This window comes from Passer montanus, unplaced genomic scaffold, assembly GCF_014805655.1.
Source record: "Passer montanus isolate IOZ18808 unplaced genomic scaffold, ASM1480565v1 scaffold20, whole genome shotgun sequence".
NCBI classification, from domain to species: domain Eukaryota; kingdom Metazoa; phylum Chordata; class Aves; order Passeriformes; family Passeridae; genus Passer; species Passer montanus.
The window spans coordinates 3,306,208-3,334,038 of NW_024366592.1; the positions used below are offsets into that span (position 1 = coordinate 3,306,208).

The 27,831-nt window shown below is 40.8% G+C and overlaps 1 protein-coding gene across 10 annotated transcripts in view; it reads right to left on the reverse strand.

Annotated features, from left to right (window-relative positions):
• Positions 1 to 27,831, reverse strand: part of CACNA1C (calcium voltage-gated channel subunit alpha1 C) — a 452,768-nt gene that overhangs the window by 400,371 nt on the left and 24,566 nt on the right. For 8 of the 10 annotated variants that reach the window (XM_039708364.1, XM_039708363.1, XM_039708360.1 and 5 more), the window contains exon 1: positions 9,833 to 10,113. The exons of 1 other annotated variant lie outside the window; for it this stretch is intronic. In XM_039708364.1, coding sequence (XP_039564298.1) covers positions 9,833 to 10,022 — 190 coding nt within the window. In that variant the 5' untranslated portion in view covers positions 10,023 to 10,113. Of the gene's footprint in view, positions 1 to 9,832; positions 10,114 to 11,897; positions 12,259 to 27,831 lie in introns of those variants that run through there. One more of the 10 variants, XM_039708366.1, reaches the window with a different exon arrangement.

A 27,831-nucleotide genomic window follows, 5' to 3' on the forward strand; every position in this document is an offset into this window, starting at 1 on the left:
AAACAAAAAATAAAAATGTCTCATTATACACACACTGGAAAGATGGCAGATAAAACCAGAAATATATGTATATGTAGGTTTCTAGTCAAGCCCTGGAGGTGCCTAGTGGTAAGTAAGTGTATGTTTGGGAGGGAGAGAGGTTTCATTCCTCCCATCCAAGTATTCTGTGTGCACACCCCACAGCCTCATGTGCAGTCCCCAGAGAGAGACCAGACAAAAGCTTTGCCTTTTCCTATCAGATTGCCAACTGATCACAGCAATATCTGCATTCTAGAGACACAGACTTTTTCTCTGCAATTGACATCCAAGAGAGAAGCTGCACACAACCTGCTCATAAATCATCTGGTTCAAAATTCACAAGTCTGTGCACCGACTCCTTATAAACCTGTCTGGTCATTTGTGTCCAGTTACCAAGACATCAGCCCCCTTCCATGGCTGCTACATCCTGACTGTAAAACTGATCATCACCAGGGAAAGATTGCACTGACAAAGAGAATCCTCTTTACTAATTAATACACAGCACTCATTACTGAAGTTAAGACTGCTCAGAATAATTGGTGCTAGGGCTGCAGGCAGATGACTCAGCCTGGCCTGGGTAGCCAAACAGGACATGGAAAACTACTGGCCATGACAGGAGGAATCACCAGGAGTGGCAGCAAAGTGAGGAGCTGACAGGAGTTACTGTGGCACTGTGAGGATGGCCACATTCCACACACAGCTTAGAGGAGCTCAGACAGGAATTAGCTGAGGAAAGTACTGGAGTCCTACAGGGGAGTATCCCAAGGACAACAGCGCCCTGGTAACTGTGTTAGGAATGCAAAGTAAGGCCAGCACTACTGAAAACCAGTACCAGAAACACCAAATTTGGGTGTGGAGGTGGAAAAGCTGGTGCAGCTGGGAAAAAAAACCAAACTAGGGTTGGGCTGTTTATTCTGGAGAAGGATGGAATGACAAGGGAGACACAAAGGCAGAGAAAAAGCAAGTCAGCAGAACTGGAAAGAGAAATCACAGCACAACAGTTGTAAGGGGGCACCCATCAGGAGCCCTGCTCCTTGATCATCACAGCTGGACCAGGACAAAATAACCAACCTGAGGTTCTATTAGTACCACAAGACTCAAACTTGCTCGTGCACTCAGGAGGACCTGGCCAGGGTTTGCTCTCTCTGATTCATAAAACTTCCCAATGTTGCTGTGTCTATTCCAGGCTTGATGATATCAGTAACTAAACACCATTTCATAACATGGATCTCATTAAAATTAAATAACTTATTAATTTCTTTGCATGCACCTCCTAGGGTGGTATCTTCACATAAGCACACACAACATAGCTGATGAAGAAAGAGAAAATTAATTTTCCAAGCCTATTGAGCTGGCACATTGGGAAGAGGAAGAGAGCTTTTAATACTGGAAAATGTCCATATTATAGGGACCATGACGATGTAAATATTTAAGAGAAATAAATAACTTCAGAGAACATGTTTTTCAACCTTCCAAAAGGAAAGAAATAGAGATTTTGTGGAGATATGAGATGTAAATATATAAGAGAAGTAAATAACTTCAGAGAACATGTTTTTCAACCTTCCAAAAAGAAAGAGAGCTTTTGTGGAGATATGAGGCTTTCTGAAAGTCTCCATCCTAACACAAAAAATAAATTGGAATGCAGTCTTATCCTCTAAATTTCCATACTCCAGTCTTTACATTAATCTCCCAAACAGCACCTGACAGTCTGTCAGGTCTTTGTTCAATGTGTTGTAGCTGCAGAATCAGGTTTAGATACTTTCCAAACTAAGCTACATGAACTAGAGATTTAAATCCTAAGATGACAAGTGGGGCTTTCCATCTTCTGCAGTAATTCCATCTCTAAATAGTATTCTAAAATAGTATTCCAACACGACTTAGGGAGACGAGTAATAAAATCCACCAATGTATTAAACCATCTGGCTGAGCTTACATCACATTCCTTTTGAAGTATCAAACACCACCAATGCGTGCTAAAAGAATAAATTTCCTTCCCTCTGATATTTGTAGAGCTGACTGCACACAGGGCTTTCCCATCCATATTTCTCATAAATAATGAGAAATTATTTCTGGCCCTACAGCATGCATACCAAGATCCTTAGGAACACTCAGTGCATTCTGGGTGCTGATGTTCTCCTTCAGAAACCACCTTAAAGCACAAAATCTCAAGAATGCACACCCCAAAACAAAAGTAAAAAAGCGTTCTGGTGAAATAAGAGCAAATTCAAGGCAAAATAACAGCAAAACTCTCAATCAGAATGCTAAGTACTGGGAAAACAGATAAAGAAGTGCTGACCCATATGTACTGATTTAGATACAAGCTTTGCCTTGAAACAGCAGGATGTATGTTGCAGTCAAATGCATATCCCTCCACAGAAATACTCCAAGCTGTGTCAACCACATTGCAAATTAAAAGCACTTAAGGAGATGTCTAAGCATAACGTTTCATAGAAAGTAGCAGAAGTTGCATTCTCAGCATTAAAAACTTCCTGCAGTGTTTTGTTGAATTATTCATACTTGGAGATGTGATCCTTTTTTAAGCACTTCACATTTGACCGTGTGCCATGATACATTCCCAGGGATTCTGCCAGGCACCTGTAAAGCTCCATGCTCAATTTTTCCAAAGTTTGATGCCTGAATTTTTTCAAATTTTATTTTAAAATGCTTTGGTTGTCTTGAAGAACTGCCAGTAGCAAGTCCCTCTTGTCATTTTTGACTGATTTCCTGGCATGCATAACATCTTTTATCAGTGCATGCAAGCTGGGGCATAATTTTTCATCTCTTATGATCTTTCTTGACACCTTTTGCCTTAAAGCAGAGAAAAGCCTTCAAGTCATGTTCATCTTAGTCTTTCACTCTGCTTTTATTTCTGACTTTTGCCATAATGGCTGAAAAGACAGGAGATACCCAGAGTTACTCTATCCCAGCCATCACTGTGCCACTGCAAACCCAATTCACTGCAATCCATTTCAAACCCAAAGTTGAAATGAAACTATTAACTTCTTGGTCATAATGCAAACCTAAAAAACTAAATTAAGGATTTGTTTTTTCAGCATATACCCTCAAGAATGTGTTCATTTCTGATCTAAGAACATTGAACTAATTGAACAAATCATTACATTGAACAAATAGCAAACAATTCTCAAAGAAAACTGTTGAGAATTTTTTTTGAGAACTCAGCAGTGTGTGCTGCTACCTGCAGGACCAGCTCCTCCCAAACACCTGCTAACAAACATTTCACACTCAGAATTTGTGCAACTGAGCCAAAGCCAGTGAGAATCTGCCAGGCAAGATATTGGAGTTCTACAGCTAAAGCCATTCACTGATTTGTGAATTCAACTTTTGATGCTGCTGGCAATAAACATAACTGATGCCTGCAAATCTCTGGCTTTTCACTTAAAATTTTCACTTAGGTGAAAGTGATGTAAAAAATTTCATGTAATCCACTCCTAGCTATTGCTCCTGGATACAGTCACACTAAAGTTCCATTAAACCCACAATTAAACCTGATCACTTTCAATTTGCACCCCATAAATGCCTTTTACTTCTCTCTAAAGACACCAATTTGAATTTAAATTACACCTGAAAACACTCTGTGCATCTATACAATTTATAATAGGCAATAATAACAGGCAATATACAATTTATAAAAGCAATAATAGGCAATTTAATTATCATATGTGAATTTCAGCACACAGGTGAAGCTTTCCTCCCTGCATGAGTCTATTTGTTCACAAATCCAGAGAGTGATGAATGCTATGGATTTCCTCTGTTTTCTTAATGACCCTTGGGTCTATGCAACTTCATTTGCTGACTTTGCTGTCAATATGTTAAATTCATCCCAAGGAAATCAGACCCCTTCATACTTAATTCAAATGTCTAATATTTACATGTAGGGTCTGCATGGAAAATGTTCTTTTGTGAACTAAGTGGAAGCTACAAGATGGCAAACTCAGCAAAGTCTGGCATTACAGGTCAGTCTTAGCTTTCAGTTTCATGATATTTGTCAATCTGCATCAGAAATAAAGTTCAACATAAATCCTCTATGCAGTGTATTCAAGTGCAATAATTCATTTTGCCCTTCAAAACACATCAATTTTAATTCCTGCATTCACACAGACTACATTTGCTTCTCACACAGGTCATCGTTGCATTCCTGGTGCTAAAATTCAGAAACTCTACTACTAACTGCTGCATCACACAAGTTGCAGTTTCAAAATCATAATTTTTGCCAGCAGTAGATGAAGCCAAATAAAGCTGCTTCCTAAGAGCTGAGCTGATTTACAAGCAAAGAGACACAAGTATTCTTTTTGTCTATATAAAAAATTATTTCTTCTGACAACAAGCATTAGAAGAATATCTGATGTAACAATGATGTATATTAAATTTCCAAAATTACGTATTAAATTTAAAAACTGAGGCATCTTAAGCCTTACACCCAGCTTGCCATATTGGAGAATGGGAGCCTTTTTTTCTCCCTTGGAAAAAAGAATCTGAAATCTGATCAGTAACATGACTTTGTTCCTACAATGCCTTTAGGAAGAAATGTTGAGTTAATTACTCAATTAGAGCATATTTACTTTGTAATTATAATGTCATGTTCAGTCATATTTAATTGTTTTTTCCAAAATACCCAAAGGCAACCATACACATAGTGGGTTAAAAAAACTGAATATTTTAGATAAATAATGCCATTTAGAGAAGGTTATTTTAAATATATCATAGAGCATTCTTTAAGGTTAGGTGGTTCTCAAACAATATTTTACTTACAACAATTAACTCTTTAAGGCTTATGTACAAAATCCAAAAAGTTTCTGTGCAACCAGATTTCTGTTTATTACTGTGTCTGGTTTGAAAACCACTAAGTTTCCAGTCACCCTTAATAATTATTTTATATTCATCTTCTGTCTTTTTTTAAAGAAGCAAATTTTCCCTCCCTCCTGAATTTGTTGAGTTTCTTGCTGCCCAGGTGAGACTTGTGGATTTCTTTTATTTCTTGACAGATGTCAGGTTCAATGACTTTTCTTTTTTTCCCCCCACAAATAGGGCTTCAACTGGTACTCTGCCAATTTCTCCCAGCTGCTGAAGGACATTCAACTTGCTGGTGTTTTGTCATGAACTCTGAATGTTTTGCCTGCTGAGACAGCCACTAAAATTTAGAATTTTCTATGTGGGACTGAAAAAAACACAGACACATAGAGGAAAAAAAAGGAAAACTGCAGAAGTCCTCTACAAACACCGTTTCAGCATTCCCGTACAAGCTTCTAACATCCCAGAGATTCCCAAAAAAGCAAACTATTCCAAAACTGGAGTGATGCACTGAGGCAGAAGCCCCTCAAACAGCCTCTGTGTCTGATTAAACACAGAAAAGTGGCAGCAGCTCAGCTCTTGGGTGACACTGGGAAATGAGCTCTCCATCTTCATGGACACAGATTGGAATACACAGAGCAGATACCAGGAACAACGTGGTGAGTTTGTTTTTTTTGTTATGAAGGTAATTAAATTAAAGTTTGCAGTGAGTTTGGGTAAGCTCCATCCTCAAAGACATTCAGGATTTGCCTGGGCATGGCCCTGAACAACCCCTTTAATTAAACCTGTTTGGAGTGGGGTGTTGAGCAGCCCAGCTCCCCCACATCACACAGTACCATTTTGTTTAATCCTCCTTTCCCAGAAATGCAATTTTTGCACTGAAACCCGTGCCAGGGATAGCGGCAGCTCCCAGAACTGTGTTTTTGGGAAGGATGCCTGGGAAGGTGACATAGAGAGCAGCCCACCTTCAAAACCATCAGCAGTCACTTCTCCTCAACCTCATCTCCTCCTGAGGATGAACTGTGCTAATAATCTCTCAGCTCTAGATTGCAATAACTCAACCTTGCTGTCTGGACAGCTGCCAATTTGACCAAATAAAGACAAAATGTGATTCCATCAAATCTTCTGTCACCTTCTACAACACATATATTAACCTTTTCTCCTTTATTTTTTCTTTTTTTGCCCTCGCACATCTCTCACGGACCAGCAATGGCACCTATACAAACCACACAATCTTTAATGTTGTGTTTGGGTTCCTGGAGGAAATTCAGTCAGGTCTTTTGTTCTGGAAATATCTATACATGGTACAGAGACACCTGTGACTCTTCCAGCTGGAATAGACCTGTCCTGAAACCATCACAAGTTCTTAAAGAAGTTTATTCCACTCTCATGGTTATGCCTCACCCACAGAAACTGACAGAAATTCTTCCTTTCCTTTCAGAAAAAGGGTTTATGTATTATCACCTGCACCATGATGCATTTCACAACAACCCTGCAATAGCAACAGTTGCCTCTGATCATAAAACCTTTCTATTGGATACCAGAGATCCCAAAAGGACCCTTCCACCACCTGAACCCACTCCTGCTCTCTGCCAGGAGCACCACGAGCCCACCACTGCCCTCTCTGCACTGGAGACTGACTGGCACTTCCTCCCTCACCAGAAAAAAAAAAAAAAAAAAAAAAGGAAAAACTGAGATAAAAAATAAAGTTTAGCATAGCTTAAGTGCACAGTGATGCTTTTACTCCAATAAAACAAAATTTCTAAAAATGGTAATATTTTTTAACTTTCCTTGGTAACACTACTAAGAAGAAATGCCAATTTTATGGCATTAGGTAATAGAGGAACTATCAGAAAAAGAGGAGTGTTCAGTGGCCACCAACATGTCTGAACCCTTAATAGCATTTTCTCTTTGTAAAATTAATGATGCTGAAATCCAGTAATAAACATTTTAATGAATACACTTGCTCTCAAATTCCTATCATCCCCACTATCTAAATAAACCCAGTGTTTCAGATACATGATTGACAAAAAATATACTGGGTTTGTATACAGTCTTAAAAAAAAGATAGGCAATTGAAGCATTTAATAATATTGTGTTTTGTAAAGCATATGTCTGCCACTGGTAAAAGCTTTCTTTGGTGTTGATCTGATTTGTTGTGTTCAATAATTTAAGAGAGACTTTTACTGCACGCAGTCACATCTGTTATGTTGGTTGATAGTCAATAAATTTAGACAACACTTGCTCAGAGGAGCTCCTTTATTTGCTGTTGCTGAACTTGAATGACTCTGTTCTTTCATTATTTCCAAGAAAGGGTTAAACAAGACATGTCCCAGCAAGCTGATGGCCACAATGACAATTCACACACACAAGAAGTAAATTTAAGAGTGACTGCCATTCAGGTAAACCCTACTTTAAGCATGGATGTAGAACCATTTTCCACAAAACTGAAAGAAAGAAACTGAGTACATATGGCAACGCTGCAGTTACAGAACGACCCTACTTTAAGCATGGATGTAGAACCATTTTCCACAAAACTGAAAGAAAGTAAGCCAAAACTGAGTACATATGGCAACACTGCAGTTACAGAATGTGTTCTCTGAAGTGTTTTGAGGAAACAAAACAAAAAGATGAGGACGAAGAAATCAAAGTAAATGTATCTCAGTGGGATAAATTAATCCCACATGGCAAGGCTGTGTCATGTCTACTACAGTGAATTCCTCAGATGTAACCCCAAAAAACAGATGAGAGATGCAAGCAAGAGGGGGCTCATAAAGGTGTCTTGGCTGCAGAGAGCACACCAGGTAAGGGCTCAGGACAGCACTGCAAACTTCAGCAAGATCCACTCAGCAGGAACACTGATGATGACCTAACCAAAGCTGGTCTCTGTGACTGAAGATGATTTCAAAGAAAACCTTTCAAAAGGATATGCTTTAAATTCCATGCCTTTTGCAGGACACTTAAATACTCCTTTTAAGGATAGGAAATGCTTGAAAGCACTTAAATACCTTCCTGAAGGCTCTACTGGCAGTTTTCACAAATAAATGCAGTACACTGTCTTATGCAGAATGTTTAAGTACTATCACTTAACATTATGTTAAATATTTTATATTACACTGCTATCTCATATTATACTGAATTAAATGCTTCACACCAATCAAAAGTTCCAAGTACTTTGAGGCAGAAGATAATACCTCATAAATACAAATGTTTATTGTTAAATCAGGGGAGGTTGGAATTCTAGTGCTGCATCTTTAACCAGTGATTCAGACTCTTTTTCTCCAAAATCCTGAAGATAAGCTGTTTCAGACCACATAGAGGTATTCTTTATGCCCCATGACTAATGCCTACTCTGACCAAGCCTTACAGTAAAACAAGAGCACAAGAGCAAATACTAAAAAATGACGACTAAGTTTGCTAATATGGTCACTTTGCCACCATGGAAAGAGCATGGTTTCTCCTACACGTGAAAGCATTGCCCCAAAACAAACAGGAAACAAAATGGATATTCTGAAAATAGAGCAGAAAATTAAAGCAAACACCCAATAAATTCTAGTGCCTACAGCCAATGGTTTTGTTTTGTAGCACAGCATGAGACAGATTTCAACTCTTCAGCTGAAATCAGCTGTGAAGTGTACACAATCATCTCTATTTATACCTGCAAAGTTAAGAGGAATATTTGTGGGTTTGACCCTCATTTCAGGTCAGAGAATACATTAGGGACTATGCTGGTGGCTTGACCCTCTCGCTATCAATAGGCTTCCGAGAAATAAAGGGTATACTAATTAGTTCTTAATTTAACAGATACAGGAGATACAAGGACTATGGAAAGAGTGTCTTACAGGGAAACATTTCAAGAACAGGGTATGTGCAGGTTAGGAAAGGAGGTTGCAAGAAGACCTAATTATGGTTGACAAATACCTGAGGGGGTTCTCTTTCTACAAGCAGCAGGTAGAAATCTGTTCAAAATACGCAATAAGGACAAAGCCCAAAGGCATTATCTGAAATTGAAGGCAGGGCAGTTCAGACACGGTAGCAGAAATGGCTTTTCGCTCAGAGGATCATTACTGCACGGAATAAATGACCTAGCAGGGGCTCTTCAATCCTAATGAATTTTATGCCGGGATAGGCACCCAGGGCTCCAGCAGGAGAGCCGGGCTGGCCGCAGCATCCCGGGCTGGCCGCAGCATCCCGGGCAGCGCCGCCCGCCGAGCCCCGGCAGATCGCCGGGCTCCGCGGCCCTGCAGTGCCACCTTCCGGGAGAGGCACCGGGACCCCGCTCCCCTCCCCTCCCCGGGGCTGAAAACCACGGCAAAACCACGGCAAAACCTCCTCCTTGGGCTCCTCTCCTGCCGCACCTGCCCGGCACACGGCGCAGCGAATCTAACGCGGGTCCGAGCAGCGCCCCGGGGCCGGGCGGGCTCGTCCCGCTCGCTCCCTCCCCAGGGAAGGCTGCAACACGTGGGTTTGCAAACCCATTTTCTGTTTTCCTTCAAGAGAGCAAAGTTTTCAACGGCGTTAAGAGGGAACCCTCTAAAGATGCCCGTCTAGGATTCCACCCAGTCCCGCAATGTGCACTAGATGTGATGTAGATAGTTTTGGGAGCTTTTGCTGGCGCTTCTTGGGTGGGGTTTTGTCATCTTCTAGACAAACATAAGCTGTATCAATGGGTAATTACTGTTAAAAAAATATACTCCATTGTGTGGCAAAAAACCGAACATTGTGTCTCAGCATCAACAAATTCTATCTTGCCTTTGTGCAATAGGAGACCTGTCATGAAAGCACAGCAGGCTTAGCATCCAAAAAAAACCAAGGAAATTCTTACTTTAAGGCCAAAGATTTTCAGGATACCTAGCCACATCCAGAAGTGTAAAACAAGTATTATTACAAACCTACCCAAACTGGCAGTTAAGAAGCCAGCAAAGCCCTTCCAAACACAATTCCTGTTCCCCACAGCCCTCACAATGTAACTAATGGCCTCTCTACGCTTTATTTGTTTATTTACCTTGAGCAAGCCCTGTTGGAGCAGCTCTCCTGCTGCCCAGGTAGCTGAGTGCGAGCTCAGGTGGGCTGGCTGACATCAGACCCGTGCAGGCAGCAGCTGCTAGCAGAGGCCTGCTCACACCAGTCACATCCCAAGAACAGGCATCAAAATTTGCCTTGCACCACCAAGAACGTTCCACTACCTGGAACATTCACCTTGCTGCCAGCAACTGTGCAGGATGCAAGAGCAAGGACTGATCTAAACCAGTCCTGCATGTAGCAGACCAGGATCCCAGTCCTGGCTTCATCTTCTACCCCCCTCCTGTCACTACCTTGCGACTGGCAATCTGTGGCTGCTTTAATGGCTCCGTTCCACCTCGTGATTGGTTTGCTCCCATCTCCTCACCACCAGGTTTTCTTGACTACTGATCAATTTAACCTCTCAGGTGCTGTTTGCATAAAACAGAAATAGATTGTGAATAAATGGCAACCTGAGCGCTATCAGGGAACAGGACTCTCTTCCACCTGGCTGATTTTCTGTTTGCTTTAGAAGTTGCTCTTTCACCTGGGAGTAATGACAATCCGCATCAAGAGACAGATGCAAAACTGTTCCTCCAATTATATAATCACTGCAGCTGATAAGGAGGGAGCTGGATTTAGGTTGCCATAGCGTTGGCATATTGCTATGGAGGCTGAGCTCTTCATCCACTTTATCAGCGCTGGACCAGGAAGAGCAGCCCAATTATGCCTGCCGAATGCATGTGCTGCAGACTCGCTCCCGCTTGGAAGAAGCACTCCGGATCAGGGGCTGCTTCCTTTCCCCTCCCACCTCATTTCGGTGGAGTGCTTTAGGGCTGGGGAAGGGGGTGCTGGGTGGTTTTATTCTTTTTAACCTGCATTTAATCGGCGGGAGGGTGGTGTTATCTCTAAACCCCGCTAGCCTTCCACCCCTGAGGGCTGCCCCTCCAAGGGCTCGGGGGGCTCGGCGGGGCACGCTGGCCCCGGAGCAGGTGCTGGATGCTGGCAGGGAAGTTGTCGCCGGCCGGAGGAGGGGAGGGGCTCTGCCCCGAGGACCAGGCGGGGGCGATGAGGGAGAAGTTGGCCGGGGCTGGGGGTTCTGCCGTGGGGAGAGAGAAAGAGAGAGACACCCCGGCAGCTGCTCCCGGAGGAGCGCTGCTCTTCCCTCGCCGAGGGGAGGAAATGGCTCTGCCTGCTCTGCAACACCGACGTGTGTGTGCAGCCAGGGCTGGAGCGAAGGGAAGGGAGGGGAGGGAGGGAGTGACACCATGCAGGTAACGGGATAAAAATAACTTCAGGAACGGCACATCGGGGTTGGGCGGGGGCGGGGGAAGGCTTCTGGAGTTTGGACAAACAAAGTTTTACTACAGGGAATAGCGGGGGACATTTGCTAATGCCGAGGAGCAACAGCACGGGGTGGTATCCATGATGCAGGCGATGCTGCGAGGAGCTGGGCGAGAAATCCCTGCCCCAAGTGAAACCCAACTTTCATTTTAATACAGGCACCCCCGGTGTCCCTCGTTCTCTCAGCATGAGCGCATGTATGGTGCACATGTGTGTAAACAGATAATTCTCCCTTCCCCTCCCCTTTCGTGTGAGAGATTGGAAATCGCGTAAGAGAAGGGAAGGGCTCCTCTCCCGGAGCCTCGGGAAGCCGTACCCAGATGGAGGTTGGGGGGACCGGGAGGAGGTTAAATGGGAGAGATCCCCTGATTCTGGAAGCCCTGCGAGTTAACCCTCGTGTGACACGGCTCCCCCGAGCCCCCGGCCCCGGCGCGCAGCCCCCTCGCCGGCCGCCCCTCCTCGCCCCTCCGCCCCAGAAGGCGACGACGGCGACTTAAAGCAACTTTTCTTTGCCCGGGCTCTCCTGAGAAGCAGCCGTTGTGCGGGGGGCTGCGGGGGTCTCCCCGGAGCACGCCCGGCCGGGGGGAGCTGTGTGCTCCCAATGGAAGCCGGTGTCCAAGGCTGTCCTCTGCCTGTGGCGGCGGCTGAGCCGAGCCGGGAGATAAGGGACAAAGGGCAGGGGAGGGAACGGTTGCTAGGTCCTCGGAGGTAAATCTCAGGCTTACCTTGATGGTTTTCTTCTGGAATGTACATCCTCTTGTTTTCATTGACCATTTAAAACGAGTCCAGAATAATCCCTCCGAAAATCGGCTTGGTAAAATTCAAGGAAGAATGGAGCTGCAGAATTTTGCCTTTTATTATTACCTGATTCCCATTATTGCATCAAACACCAAAAACTGATCCTTTCCACTACTGCCTCCTTTAGTGAAATTGCAATGCATCCTCAGTACATCCGGGCCCCTTCCAAGAATTTAGCACAGCACCTCTGGCTGTTAAACCATAAAAAAGAACAGGAAGGGGGGAAAACGAGAGGAGGGGTTGGGGGGAAAGGAAAAAAAAGCAAAAGCATCCAGGACAAACCTCTGAGGGTTAAATGTCTTTTTAAAATCCACCAACTATAAGATTAACAACAGGAGGACGAGGAAAAAAATTAAAAAAAAAAAAAGGGGGGGGAGATGTTCAAACGCTGCTGCTCCTCCTCTTCAAAGCCATTCTGAGCGCGTTGTGTTGGCAGGGAGCTGTTTCTGCAGAGGAAGAGAGCACAGTCCCAGCCCCTTACTCCCTCCCCTCCCTCAGCGCGCTCGCTCCCCGCTCTCTCCCTCTCGCCGACAGACAGACACACTGAACGCTTCCAGATGTTCCAGCTGCGGCGGCTGCACGCAGCTTCCCCGCGCGCGGCGCTGGGAGACGCCGGACTCGATCTGAAAGTTTAACACGCTGCCTGCCTCCACTGCGCCTGCTGAAGCCTGGCCACAGACATGACGTCAAGGAGGCGAGCTGGAGCCGGCTGCTGCCTGGGGGAGCGGGGGCCGGGCCGGGCAGCGCCGGGGGCCGGGCCGGGGCAGGGCCGGGCCGGGCGGCGGCACCGCGGCCCCGCTCCGCTCTCCCGGCAGAGCGGGCTCTGCCCTGCGGCTCGGCGGGGGTGAGCTGCATTTCGAGCCGCTGGCTCCGCCGGAGCCCCCGCGGGCACGGCAGGCAGGCAGCGGGAGGGAGAGGCGCCCAGGGGCGAGCGGCACGGAGGAGGGGATGCACAGATGTTGAAACGGATTAATCAAGCTAGGATTTGCAAAATCCGTGGTGGGAACGCCGGAGTGCTCCGCCGCTATCCCGCCACTTGCCTTAATTATGCCTGTCATTTGGCCCTCTGTAATTGAAGCCTCCGCAGAGAGCGAGAACGACTCCTTTAAAATGAAATGCGAACTGAATGCAGTGCGTGTTAAACCTATCTGGACTCTCCGAGCTGCCATGTTAAACAAGAGATGCAGAGTCCTACTACACTCCTCAGAACCACTGCAGAAACTGCCACAACCCGAAGAACTGAACGCTCTGACATGCACGGAGGTGAACGCCTGGAATACCGAGTCCTAGGTGCAAACCCAGGGCTGTAGATTCTCACCATAACCCAGTATCCACCTAACATCACATGCATGCACTATTTGTGGAGCTTGAAACACCGTGGTTATTTCCTTTCAAGTGGTTTTCCATTTTAACTAGAAAAAAGGAGTATTTACAATTCGTAATACCCCTATAAAAGAAATACTTTTGAACAAACTTAGTGCCTTCTCTACAGATGCCTTTCAGTATCAAATAGCCATCTCCTCATGAGGCTTTCTCCTCTCCACTTTATTTGAGCTGTCTTTCAGCTGGAACTCAAAATATTATAGAAAGCACCACCAGCTACCAGATTCATGGAAAGGAACCCAAAACAACCCCACCACACACAACCCATCCATTTGGAACTACAAGAAAAACCAGAATAGATGTAAAACACTCACCAAAAACCGGATGCAGCCAAATCACTTGTCGTAAATAAAGGTCATTTTGGTTTCTAATAACCAGTGATCATCACAACTCCTGCATTAGATGCTTTTCAAAGGGTAATTAACCAACACCATATTGCCATTGACAGCATGTAGAGGCACAGCTTTATTTCTGACTCAGGAGGAAGAGTTCCTCTGAGCAATTAAAATACTCTGTCCTCTCTTGCCTAGTTTTTCTCTAATAATGTCACATGCACTTACCCATTTAATTTACCAGATCAGGCAAGACCTTAGCTAGAGGTAGGATGGCAATATATTGGCTTTCATTTCCAGTTCCAGTTTCCTTTTCTTAAAAACCTCCTCCTTTCACCATTATAAAAAGGACTGAACAGAAGATACTTCCCTGCCTACATTTGTTGTGTAAATGTACATTTTGTTTTTCTCTTGTGACCACAAATCCTTGCCATTTTGAGTTGTGCTAACTCCATTTTTTCCACCCATGAGTCAACTGAGCCTTGCATGATTCACCCTTCCATGGACAAGGTATCTTGGGAAGTAAACTCCTGCTGACCGCCCCTGCCCAGAAATCAAACACTGCTGGATCACCTGTAAATGTTTCTTTTGCATTTCTTGGGTGACATCCTCAGCTAGCTGAGGATTAATGTACAGTATTATTTAAACAGTTAAAATCCACATAGCCCTGCTGTATGCCAGCTCACATATGTATGCAGGCACATACACAAGCTGTCTCTGACACCTACAAATCTTTTCCTCCGTTCTTTATCCCTCTCTCTCTGCCAAGCTCCCACAGTAGGACACAAGTTGGGCCAATTACCAAAAAATCAAATACCGAAGAAAAATAGAACGAGAAACAACACTATTAGCTGGCATTAATTTCTCCAGCATAAATAAAATTCTACTATAACTTGAGGTTTCCTTACTCAGCAATTCTAATAAAATAATTTCCTCTACAGAGAAGTGGAAAGATACTGATTGTAGGATTCAGATGGAAAGGTGGCATAAGACTGAACACCACACCTTCCCCTGAAATATTTGCATTGTCCAAGTGCAGAAAGAAGATGTAGTCCATGAAAACAGGCTTGGTAAAGAGGCATTTGAAGTAAAAATGCTTATAAGATTTTTTCTTAATGTGATTACTGAAATGCAAATTTAATATGGATTCCATCAGGTAAGAACTTGCGGTGTTAACCTTTATGGAAACTAGGAAAATCAGCCTTCTTCAGAGTTCAATCCCCAGAGACACGCCCAAAGAGGAGTATACAGGTGAGAGATCAGCTTTAAAGAAAATTATGAAAAAATCCTTATTTCAGTACAAAACCAATTCAGAAGTTCTGACATGGCAGCCAGCAGATTTGGAGGTGAGATGGACAATGGAAAGATCAGACACAAGGGTATCCATCTCACACTGGCCTGCATCAGTGCTTGTGGACTTCCCCTAAGCCCACGATGACAGACTGGACAAATCATCCAATGTGTATTCAGCCTTAGGCCTCTCTAAGGTGAGACACAAATTTTCTATCCCATGCAATGCTGCAAGAATAAAAATTATTCTCCAATTGCTCTGAGAACAATCGTGATGAGGGCCATATAAAGCACCAAGTCGGAGATTCCTGGAAAACTGCTATTTAAAGTTGTGAAGTGTCAAAAAATTACTTGCAGGGTACATACTGTGAACATGCAAGTCCATTTTTCATGCCAGGAATGTTTTGTTCTGTGTACAATACAGCGGCTCTTCCCTGTTACCCGGCCTTATAAAGAGTATACTGGGCACAACAACTTCAAAATCCAGTATAGGACCTGCATCCATCTTCAGAACAGAAATCACCTGAAGAGGTTGTGCAGGAGAACATTTCCCTGCTTCCAAAAGGAGGAATTACTGTCATGCTGTATGGAGCAAATGGGGCTGGAAAGCAATGGGATGAAGGCAGACCAGAGTGTGCAAAAACTCTGCACTGCACTATTTTTATAACTTATTATTTGTAAGGCTCTTTTGAGCAGTCTCAGTACTTCTAAAATGATGTAGGGTTTCCACTGGCCCTGCTGCTGTCTAATTGCAGTAGATTACGCTCACACTATTTTGGCAGTAATGCCTTCTACTCTAAAAGAAAAGGGTAAATTATTCAAAAGTGGAAAAGAAATGCATTTTATCCCAGAAATGTTCACAATACAAATGCAATTCCTTCCAGGGCCAGCTCAGAGAATTGGTGCCAGAGCTCTGTATTACTTTGCTGAAAAGTGTTTTTTTCCCCACAGATTTTAGGTTTTGCACCTCTGCCAGCAAACAGAGAAGGCTTCCCATAAGAATCTCCACTTTCTTGCGCTGAAGACTATGGGATATAATTTTAAATAAATTACCATTCCAGCCTAAAGCAACAGCCTCAGCACACTAAAGAATCACTGTGCATGAACAACATGATGCTCCTAAAAACTCCTGTCATTTCTGACAAGACTGCATCATTGGTCCACACACAGTAAAATTGTATTGCATGACTACAATGTAAATTTTTTTTTAAATGAAATATTGATGATAATACATTTTTCTCATATTTCAGGACTGCTGTGGCAAGAATTGTTCTCCCAGTTATTTTGGATTCTTTTGAACTATGTATCATTTAAAACTGCATCATTCCCCACACTTCTTATTTGATAATGAAAAAAAAAATACCTTTTTGGACCTATGAATACAGATTTGTAAAAATGTTCTTTATTTGACTTTTCTTGGTTGCTTAATTTTAATTGAAATTAAAGCAATTGATAATCCTATCTAAAGCTATTCAAAGTGTGGTCAGGTAACTCCTGACCTTTCAAAATTATCAGCTAGCTAGAGCACAGGAGACTTTCTCAAGATAAAAAAGTCTGGGATGGATGGGAAGCAGAAGACTGATGATCAGGATTTCTAGGTGATTTCATTTCTTGAAATCTGGAACAGCTACATACAAAAGCAGGAGCTTTTGAAATTTTATACAGTCAAAAAGATTGATTTTCAAAGTTGGGAAATTTAGCTGTATTTTTCACATTCAAATTAAAAGAAGCGGTTACTTGACCTTGAAATTTCAGCCATTAGCTTTTATATTTGCATTTAAATTTGCATTTGCATTTGTTGTCAAGCAGCTACAAAAAGTTAGAAGGGAAGCAATAAGATTATCAAGGTAGTTGTATGGCCCAATAAGCATATTAAGGTCTAGTATTGGTAAATGACAGAAAATGTTAGATCTAAGGGGGAAAAGCAAAGAATTAAATAATTGACTGCTGGGCAGGAAAGTAGCTAGTAAGGAGAATAAGTGGTCATTAGACACAGAAGAGAAGGAAGCAGATGAAATTGGATGCCTGGCCAGGAGGAAGGTTTATCACCTTTGCAGAATTTAAATACAATTTTTTTTGTGTGGAAAAATTTGATGTCTCTGCCAAAAAGATTAAGGGAAAGACCCAAACTTAACAAAAAGTGTTGCACTGTGTTTATTTTAAATAAGAAATAATTGAGTCTATCTAGATTGGTTACATACATATATACAAAGAGATTTAAACTCAGCATTGTTTCATTAGCTTCTGCCAATTGAAAAAAAAGGGAGAGAGAAAAAAAAGCAAAATTGTTGTTGTTAGTACTAGTCTAAAATCATCAGTTAAACAAGATATGAACTTATAAAGTCTATAAGGACATGTACAATGAAAAATGAAATTGTAATCCAATCAGCCTACACTGGTGAAAATAATCATGCAAACTCTTGAGTGTATCTTAGATACTTGCCACAGCTTACACAACAAAAATTGAGAGCTTACTACCGTTCTCATCTTCCATCAGAGTTCTAGAAAACACTCAAGAATATGGAGTTTGTAACTTGTTCTTAACTAAGAACCACAGAGAATTTTGTATTTAGGGCAAGCACAAATAGACTATTTTGGAGGGAGGGATTCTTCAAAGAATAAATGTTTGCAAGTTGCTGAGGAAGACCTGACAGTGACTAGAAGAATTACATGATGCTGACATTTGGAAACCTCAGTGGATCTAATTAGCAAACAATGAAAACTACACAAAATGAAAATAAGTAGGCAATGCAGAAAAACATATTTAGCTAGGAAAACCAATTCCAAGTATAAAATTCATAAACTGAGTTCAAAAAAGAGAAACAAATTTATGTTGGGGTGGGTTGTAAGACCAAGACCCTTCATTGTCTTTCGGAATTTAAGTATTCAAAACTTTTATATATGCTTTGTCAACACAGAAAATTATTGACAAACTGAAGGAAGCCAGCAATTTGGAGTTCTGACAGATTTTGGAGGATTTGCAATAATCACTAATGAGATAAAATAGTCTAAAAATACATCATCTTACAGATAAGCTGCAAGGAAGATGATTAGATTAATTTGTTAAAATACTCAGTTACCGTGATGTTGGCCTGATATACAATGTCAACATTCCATCTTCAACAATAACTCTTTCTATACTGAAGGGCTACACTGCTAAGTGTATCTGCTTATAATGCCATCTTTGTGGTGTTCTTCTGGCTTTCCCCCCCAGTTATTTCTCTCCAAAATGAAGAAAAACACAACAATCAACCTCTATGTCAACTGCAGCAACTTTATTTTGTGGGATCTTAAAATCTGTCCCACAACCTGCAGTTCTCCTATTGCCTCCTGTTAAGGTGGCTGGTAATTGTATTTAGTTGAATAATGATTTTGTGGTCAATACAAAATGGGCACTAAGTTAGAAACCACTTCCATATGTAGCAATGCTTGATTTCAACCCCATTTTCCAGAATTTTATGGTCACAGACTACAGACAAACCAGAGTTATCTCAGCACCACCTAAACATTGTGTTTGATTTTTTGCAAACTGCCCTTTAAAACAAAATTAGTTCCAATAGACTACTCAAAAGACTGCTCTTTATTAAAAAAAAAAAAAGTCAAAACACCAGAAAGCAAATGCTACACAAACCCTAATTGAATTGATTACATCATCAGTGTTAAAAATGTATATTTCATTAAGATGCCACCTTGAATAATCCCTCTGCTAGGACATCCTAAAAACTCACTTAGTGGGACTTTAAATTGTTACAGAAGTTCTGGAAGTGTGAAACAAAGTGTTTAGAGGTGCTTTTTGCTGGAGAGATATTCAGGATATCCTGAAAAGTTTCCTGAACACTGTATAAATTAAATCTACTTCTGTTGCAGATCTGGGCTTGCACACAACAGTTATTCAAATAGCTTTAATTTAAAAATGGTTGTGTGGCTGTCACTGTGAGCTCCAAGACTGCTGAAAATAATTCCAAATACTTGTAGCAATGTGTAATGGGTGGCTGCCTGAATGTGTGCTCTCCAAAGCTTCCTCAGCTGCAGTGGAACCTTGGTGGAGCAGAAGCAGAAAAATAGGTGAAGTGACAGGCAGCAAAGTCAAGAGCATTATTAAATTTGGAGGATGATACAGTAAGGTAGTAGGTTCTGAACTGACATAGTATAAGAAATGTTCATTATGTTTGCAGTTTCTTAAAAAAATCTGAAGCTTTAGAAGCTGAGAAAAAATGTTATACTGTTATTTAAACTACCCCTCCAACACACAATCAGAACAATTTGTTTATGTCTCCACTTTTAATTCTCTCATCTTTGCCTAAACATGCAGACAAGCAAAATAAAACAATAAACAACTTTAAAATCTGTACTCACTGGTTCCACATATTCTGAAGGATTTATTTATATTTTCTTAACAGAAATGGTTACGAGTTCAGTTATTTTGTAATGCCATCAATGTGTACACTAGTTTATAAGAGTTGCATCTCCAGAACTCCAGGAGACCATGAATGACCAAGCTAAGCTCCTAACATACACAAGAAAAGGAGAAGGAAGGAAAGAAGGAAACAAAGCAAGAAAGAAGAGAGAGTTTTATCTGAACGTAATGTTTCATCAGAAATAAGTTTTGCAGATCAGGTGTAATATCCTCCTTGATTCAGGGGAGAGTAAGAGAGAAATACAGAAAGACCTATTCTGCCTGAACTTCAAAGAGAAATAGTTTTACAGTGCTGGGAAAACAGGTAGATTTCAGAATAGGTTACATCACTGGCTCAGACTGCTTCAACTGTCATTCATAACTCACCCTCTTTTAAAACACAGTGGAATTTTTTAGTCTTTATTTGATATTTGCTTTACACTATGGGAAGAGAAACTAATGATTTTTAATCAGAATAAACAAAAATAAACAAAATTAAAAGGTAATGGAAAGCTCATGCCAATTACACATATAGCAAGCTCATGTAATTGCATCATTTCATTCTTTGACATTATCCTTTTTCCTGTCCCCTTCTCCTCACCTTTTTTGCACTGTTTTCTTAAATCAGAAAAGAAAACCCCAGGAGTTGTAAAGAACTGAGGTCTTGATACTGATAAAATATAATGATACTTTTCATAGGAAATCTTTCATATTGGTAAAAACCAAATAAATTCCTGACCAAATGTTGCACAAGAAGCAAACTGTAAAGAGAACAGAAGATGCTCCATTTTCCACTTTGGTCCCTGATTGCCTTTTCAGATGTCCTCTATGTCTCATTTACCTGTGTTTCCATTAGACAGTGTGAGTCTTGTGACTTCAGAAGAAGACTGGATGAGTGAAAGCAAGATGAACATTTCAGACCTGGCTCCTTAACAACTAATTCCCTGGAGAAGTCTCTATTCAGTTCCTTGGTTTCTTCTTCTAGACTTCCAGAGCAAAACAAAGCCATGCTCTTTACAAAGAGGCATGAGTGCTCATAAAATAAAACACAGCATGATCCAAATTGATATGAAAACTTTTTTTTTTCACAATGTGAGCTGTCAGGAACTGGACCATCTTTCTTTAGTCTGAAGGGTTCTTTTCTTACCTCAAAGGAACACAAAAGGTTCAAAATCTTACTCAGTTCCCTCTGTATAATTGCAATGCAAAAGGCTTGATCATTTTGTTACTTAACTGAGTAACTGTTGGACATCTTTCCTCTTCAGTCACAAGAGTCTGACTTTTATAATTATTGTATCATCTGCTGCCATCTCCTGAAGAAACACAGCTTGAACTTTGGAGAGAGGCAGGGAAATGGAGATGTCCACATTCTGAGCTTTCTACTGGTCAGTGCTGCCTGTCAGTCTCAAAGGAGAAGCGTAGCCTGAAATTTCCAGGCTGGTACATTCTGAGAATGTAGAAAATGGTAATATGGGACCTTCACATCCTTCTGATTCCATTTCTCTCCCATTTGAATCCCTGATGTTTGTGGCAATTGCTGCCACGCACAACAGGGGCTGCTGGTTCCACTGCAGCCCGGGGAAGGAACTCTTATCAGCATGAGCACAACAGCAGAGCAGAGAAAACACACAGAACACAAAGAGCACCTGATTTAATAAGGCATGTGTCTGCTGTTCTAACATGAACAGGCATAGACTTGTGCCCAAGGGATGGACTGACAGATTTCACATTTTAAATATCTGTATTTAGCTCTACGCTACTGTACTGCTGTTTTTGCAGCCCAGCGGATGTCTACAAGCAAAAGACATCAATTAGTTGAAGAAGGAAGAAACTAGGGAGGAAATTCTGCTCTCAGAATAAAATAGGTTGACAGAAGAAGAATGCTATGGAGAGGGGGAAAAAAAGGAAAAAACAAGAAAGAAAAATGCACACCAATACCTAAACAAACCCTGCTTGGCCCAGTGACCCAAAGACATGCCAGTAAGATGATCCTGACCACAGCCTGAAATGACTCCATATCTATACTTACATAAATCTTCCTTTTTGTGCTGGTGTATCAGCTTCAGCTTACCAGAAATAGAACTACAAAAATAGATCTATAACCATATATAAACAATTTTTTCTTCTGCGCTCCTCCAGTTTTTAAAAATCATTTTAAAATCATACAGCTATTTTTAAACTAGATTTTTGCAGCTTAACTGGCCTAGCATATCAAAACAATGTAGTCATCAAGAGAGCTACAAAGATAGAGGAACAAGCACACTATGAAAGAATGGCAGATGGTATTATTGCCAAAATGGAAGTGAGCTGGTGGTCAAGCCTAATAATTCATTGAAAGCTACATCATGCCTGAACTTTCACACATGAAGAACACAAGGTTTAAATGTCTTAATTTATTTTTAAAATATTCTGCTGACGATTAACAAGCAGAACCCACAGATGCTCCCCAGTGCAGGGGAAATCCACATACTTTCCTGGGGAACTAGACATATGTATTTGCTAAGATCAAAACTGTTCCTGGAGAAGCTGTTGAATCTGACAAGATTTCACACAAGAATTATACCGATGTAGGTCAATTGCCTTTACCAAATTACTCCCAACTTACATTATTACAAATGAGATCACGATGCCATTTAGTCGTCAATGGAAGTAAAATCTAACCCATAAAGATGCATCTGCACTTGAGCATTCAGCAGAATGGAAGTGATGAATCACACTCTTGCCCTAAGAGTGACACAAAGGAGCAATCAGCTTGAGCTGATGTTCTGGCACCAGTTAAGAACACACTCGTGACTCCCCGTGTTCTAAGTTCCTCAGTCCTTGAGATGAAGCTCCCATAGTTTGCAGCAGCATAAAATACAGTCACTGATGATATTCAGAGCTCCTTGCATCCAAAAAAAAAAAATCTTCAGAGCACACAAAAGTGTTTAAAAATAATTTTACTAGTCACAATTGACATTTGAGTTAAAGCTTCTTTTTGAATTTGCACTGTACTTTGAAATTGGAATTGAAAAATGCCGTGTGAAATGATTTACTGTTGTAAGAACTTGGTCAAAATATGAATATGAAAGGGTTCAGTGAGATGCAGAATGACCATCAATTGCTGAGCTACCAGTTGTATTTGCAATTACAGAGAGGCAGCACACTGAAACCCAAACCATGGCTTTGTTAGCTCAGTACTTCTTCCAGGAGAATAATGGAATCTGCTGACCAGCTTTACTACATCTCCTGTTATCCTAATTTCTTCTTGAAGTCCCGTTGGATTAGTGACTACAACTCATCAACTGATTCTGCAAGAGCTCAATTGCTGGTACTATGGCAAATAGGACCATTAAAAGCTGGGCTATACTGGAGTGAAGGACCAAACTGCCATGTTTATATAGAATTTTAACTCTTTAAAGCACTGCAAAATATTGACTAATTAATTTTTAGAGCATCCATGAAGACAGAAAATAAAATCTTGTTCTTTATGTTTGGATTCAACCTGACAAAATCGCAGTGATTTTGGAAACATTGTAGCAAAATGATACTTTTGGAGGCAAGATGCAAAGTGTTTTCAAATAAAGCAGGGCGTCAGGTCAATCCTGTGCTAGGAAATTAAACGGTGAGTAGGTGGCTGCCTTGCAGTATTCCTGGATGTTAATATTCCCCTCTCTGTCCAGAATTACCTCTGAGAATAAATGTTTAATGGACCCTCACAGAAAAGTACCTTCAACTCTGTAGCTTAAAGCTGTGTTTTTTTAAAAGAAAACTTAAACTCCATGCCAGCTTCCACCTACTTTTTGTCTTTCTTTATATACTCAGTGCTCCAGCATACAACAAATATTCTCTTCCTAATGCATCAAACAAGACACTTTGAAGTGTTAGGCCTTTCAAAGACAAAAATGAATGGTAGACCATGGGGCTCAAGAGTAAGGGGTAAAAGGTAAATCACAATTGGACTCCCAATTAATCTGCTGTTTCCAGCTCTGTGAGTAAGGAAAGCTACACAACTAAGGGCATCCTTTCCTGGTGGAGCTGGTGGAGCCAGACAGTGTGATGTGATGGAGATAATATTAATTATTTATCTTCTCTTGACCAATCAAGAGTGCTGCTTCACTCTGGTGTGGGGAGGAAGGCTGCAAAGCCAAGGGGATCTGTCATTCTAAGGAAACACGAAGCAGGAATTTCCCCTTGTTCAGACAGGATTTAGGTTTTATAATCAGTACCCAAAGTTTCAGGCAGACCTTCATCTTCAATTTTTATTTAAGAGAGCTGTCACAGTATTGGGAATACCTGTCTTCAAAATACATTCAAATTTGCATTTTTTATTTGGAGCTGTGGATCATTGCTCTGTGGGCACTTCTCTTCCCCCCAGACTGTCCTCTAAGACAATATTTGAAAAGTCAAAGCACTAACTCACAAGCCATTTCTTTTACTCCCTGACACAATTTAGCACTTTACAAAGAATGTGCAAGCGTTCTCATTGAGCTGAAAAAACACCACAGTATGTTACACCATTTTCCTGAGCTTCAGAAGAGAAATTCAGGATATTTCTTTACTCTTTCAATCCCAACAATGTAGGATTTTGCAAATAAGGAAGTATTTCTAAACAACCCAAATTTGGATACAATTTTGATACTGGAGAATTAACAATTGCCCCCACCTTGAAATCACTAGGGCCACATCCTGCAGGACTTACATTCATTCAGGTAAAATGTTAATCAACCTAAATAGTGACTTCAGATCAATAAGAACTCCATGATTTCACATACTGTTGCTTTTCATTTTTAGTAAGGATGGATTTTCAAGTCCGCATAGATTTCCTTCACAGGCAATAAAGGAAACTTTTGATCCTATATAGTCCGGTTTTTAATTGTAATCTACTTTGAGAATACACTTTCATCTTAATACATTGTACTTTGTTGGTCATGGAATCCCCATCTATCTTCCCTTAGAAAGTAAAATGATTTTTCTAGTACCATTTGCTTTTGTTTCAATTTGAGAGGTCTCATCTCTGTGGCTAGTGTTCTGATATTTAGTATATTCTCTTCTTTCATAAACAGCAATTAAACTACCAGTCTTTGCATTTTTTAACTATAAAAAATACAGAATTTTTAAGAAATAGTTTTCTTTATAATATTTAGTAACACAAAAGCCACTTCAAAACCTAGACTGGAAGAAAATATTTTCAGCTAAATTACATTATCAAACTTCATGCAATTTCTATTAACAATATGAACTAAAATCTGGTTTGGCTTTTCATACTGAAGTGGTACATCTGATCTTCTCAGGCACAAATGCTATTTTTAAATAAAAAACTGCTTCTATAAATATTTCAGCTTTAAACACCCATAATTCAGTTTCTCTTTTTTTTTTTTTTTTTACATCTAGAATTGCAGCAAGGCCTTGGAGAGGTTAAACAACTACAAAAAACCCTAACATCCACTTAATGACTGCTAGTAGCATTTCCCCATGTTCAAAGCAGACTGTCCATAATTCAAAGGACAAGACAAGGTCACTAATAAACATCAGTGAACTGCGTCTGCTTTTGCAAGTTGCACATAAAAATAGTGCATCCCTAGGAACACAAAACAGACATAATAGACTGGTTCACATCAGAACACACACTGACACAAGAAGCTAATCATCTTTTGATTGCAAGAAACTCTGGCTCAATTATTTTGCAACACTAGCGGCAGTCTCCTTTGTGTAGGGTTAAAAGAAAGGAAAAAAAGTTGCTTTGTGGCTTTAAGCAACCAGAACTAATGCCAGGATCAAATTAAGCTCTTTGTAGACATAACTAAAAGGCTGCATTTGGCCTGCTACCATCTACATATTTGGCAGAGCTGGACCCAAAAAACTAGAGTGCACATCATGAAGGCATCGCCAGCTGAATTATCCTCTCCCACCAGAGAACACACATGCAGCAGGGTGGCAATGAAGCTGTTTTCCACCACCTTACTTCTGCTGAATGCAAAAAAGTGAGTCCAAGAGGGATCAAGGGACCACTCACCTGCAGCTGTGTGTACCACAGAATATCCAAAAAAAGGAAAAGCACTCTGCACTGCCCTCTCTGCACAAGCTCTGAACAGGGAATTCGCTCACCAAGTGACCTGAGCCATGTGCTCCCCCAAAAAGTGCAGGGGAAAGCCACATGAACTCAATGGGTAAAATGTCAGCCTGCGAGAGGCCAACACGTGGAAGTTCCTACGAGTCACTTGTAGTAAAGTTAAAGCACATAAAGAAGGTGCTCCTGAATAATTGACTCTCATAATAACAAAATATCCAGGTCATCCTGAATACCTGAGTGACAATGACTACTGAATCGTCAGAGAAAGATTAATGACCTCTGAAATACTCAAAACCTTTGTTACTGGACACTTGCTGTCATTGAGTTCCAAAGGATAAGCCAGAGTACACCTTAAAATATATTGTATTTAAATAAGAAATTTACCAGCAGTCCCAAGTTCCCAATCCACCCCACCCTCTCTCCACAAAAAAAAAAAAAAGGAAAAAACATGCAACATATTTTACTTTTGTTTCTTCCATACTTGACACTGTCTAAGATATCAATTCATTGCATCTTCTGCATACTTTCCTTGTGGCTTTTCATTCTTATCCTTACTTAGCTTTCTGGGTTCAGATCAGATTTAAAGTACCAGAAAGAGAGGAAATTTCTTCAGTTTCTTTGGTTTCAAGACATATTTTGATTTAGCCAAACTGTCACATCCTCCACCCTTTACTTCCCAGCCACTACACAGAGTTAGCAAGGATGTTTGTACTGACATCTTCCCATCTTTTCCTTCCTGTGCCACCATGGAAGCTGGTGTGCTCCCAGCTAAGGGTGGGAAGAGCAGTTTGTAAGTGCAGAGTAATTTATTATTTAAGCTTACAAAAAAAGGAACACACTCTTGACATGTCTGTGCTAAATTCTCCATGAGGGAAACAACACCATTTACATACAACACTGTCAATATTTCGACTGGCAAACTTGCTACATACTGGAAATATTTCTGAAATAATAATTCTCATTACTTTTTGCCAGCAGAAAATTGTCCATACATGATATATTAGGTATCTTCAGAGGTATTTCATTAATATGAGTAAATCTGTGAATGTAAGAGGGTAATAAACTCACCGAGCTACATGAGATAGATTACTGGCCAGTGCATTAGAAGTAGAAGGTAAAAATTATTGTAAATGCAGAATGACACTGGTCATTGCAACAAGAATCCAAAGCAAAATATAAACAAACAGTATCAGTATGGATTTAAAAAAAAGTTCTAAAAGCTACAGGCCAACAGATAAAACACATTAAAAATTTTCCTCTTGAATTCTTTTTTCTTGTGAGTGTCCATTTAATTTAAAGTCAACAGATTTTCTTTAAAGAAAGGGCACCAAGAGAGTGCTCTATCTGAAAAATTATCCGTTATTATTTCCAAGTTAATCTTTGCCTTGAGAAGCATTTTTCTAGACCAGATATCACAGGTGATCATGGTTTTGCCCTAGCCAGACCAAAATGATGGCAGTGAATATCTAAACTACTTGATTCACCTACCAGACACCTGGGCAGGACATGGCCAGGCATTACCTGGGAATATGGAGGGTAAAAAAAATACATAAATTCTTGTAACTAAGCAAGTTTTTTGTGACTCAACAAACAATAACAGACCTAAAAGTTACTGAAGTCACAGGGCCATACTGACCTCAGGCATCCTAAACAAAAATGGAACTACTAAGTATTCCCTAAATCTGCAGTTTCAAAGGTTACCAGGAAGGACTTGGTAAATTATTTTGTCTCTAACCTCAAACACGTGTTCCTTCTTCACTCATATTGACCAAATGCAGCCTTTCCCTCTCTATTTTTATTTAAAAATAAGATGAATATAGTATTTCTGCACCTCACTGAGGTATTTGTGAAGTTGTATGAGACCTTGTAATGAAAGAACTGAAAAATCCACATGAACTAAATGGTACCCTGTCATTTGATTTTCATTTAAAAATAACCCCTCTTTAGCACAACCTAAGTACAAGGCAACACTACTACAAGACATTCTTTTCAGTTTTTGATAACAAAGTTTTAACTGTTTGGATTGAAATTTCTCAGGGTGGAGGTTGAATTTATTCTGCAACTTTCTGGAGAAAAAAAAAATCAGTCAATTTTAAAACAAGGGTAAGAAGTGCTTTATCCTACAATATTCAAAAATTCACACACTAGAAATTCCCAATGAAAATGGGTAATAAATGCTTCAGAGCCAGGACTTGCAATCTGACAAGCAACGTTGCCCAGATTTTAAGGCCTTCTGTCATGTACATGACTTGAATCTTGTCGAGTTAAAGTTCCATAAAAGAATTGTGACTTCCATATGCTCAGTATGGAAAAAAACAATCTATAGGGCCAGAACCACCCCAGAACACAAGAGGCACTGAACCTAAAACTAACTGGAACTTCACCCCTGGATCTCTACACTCTCCAGC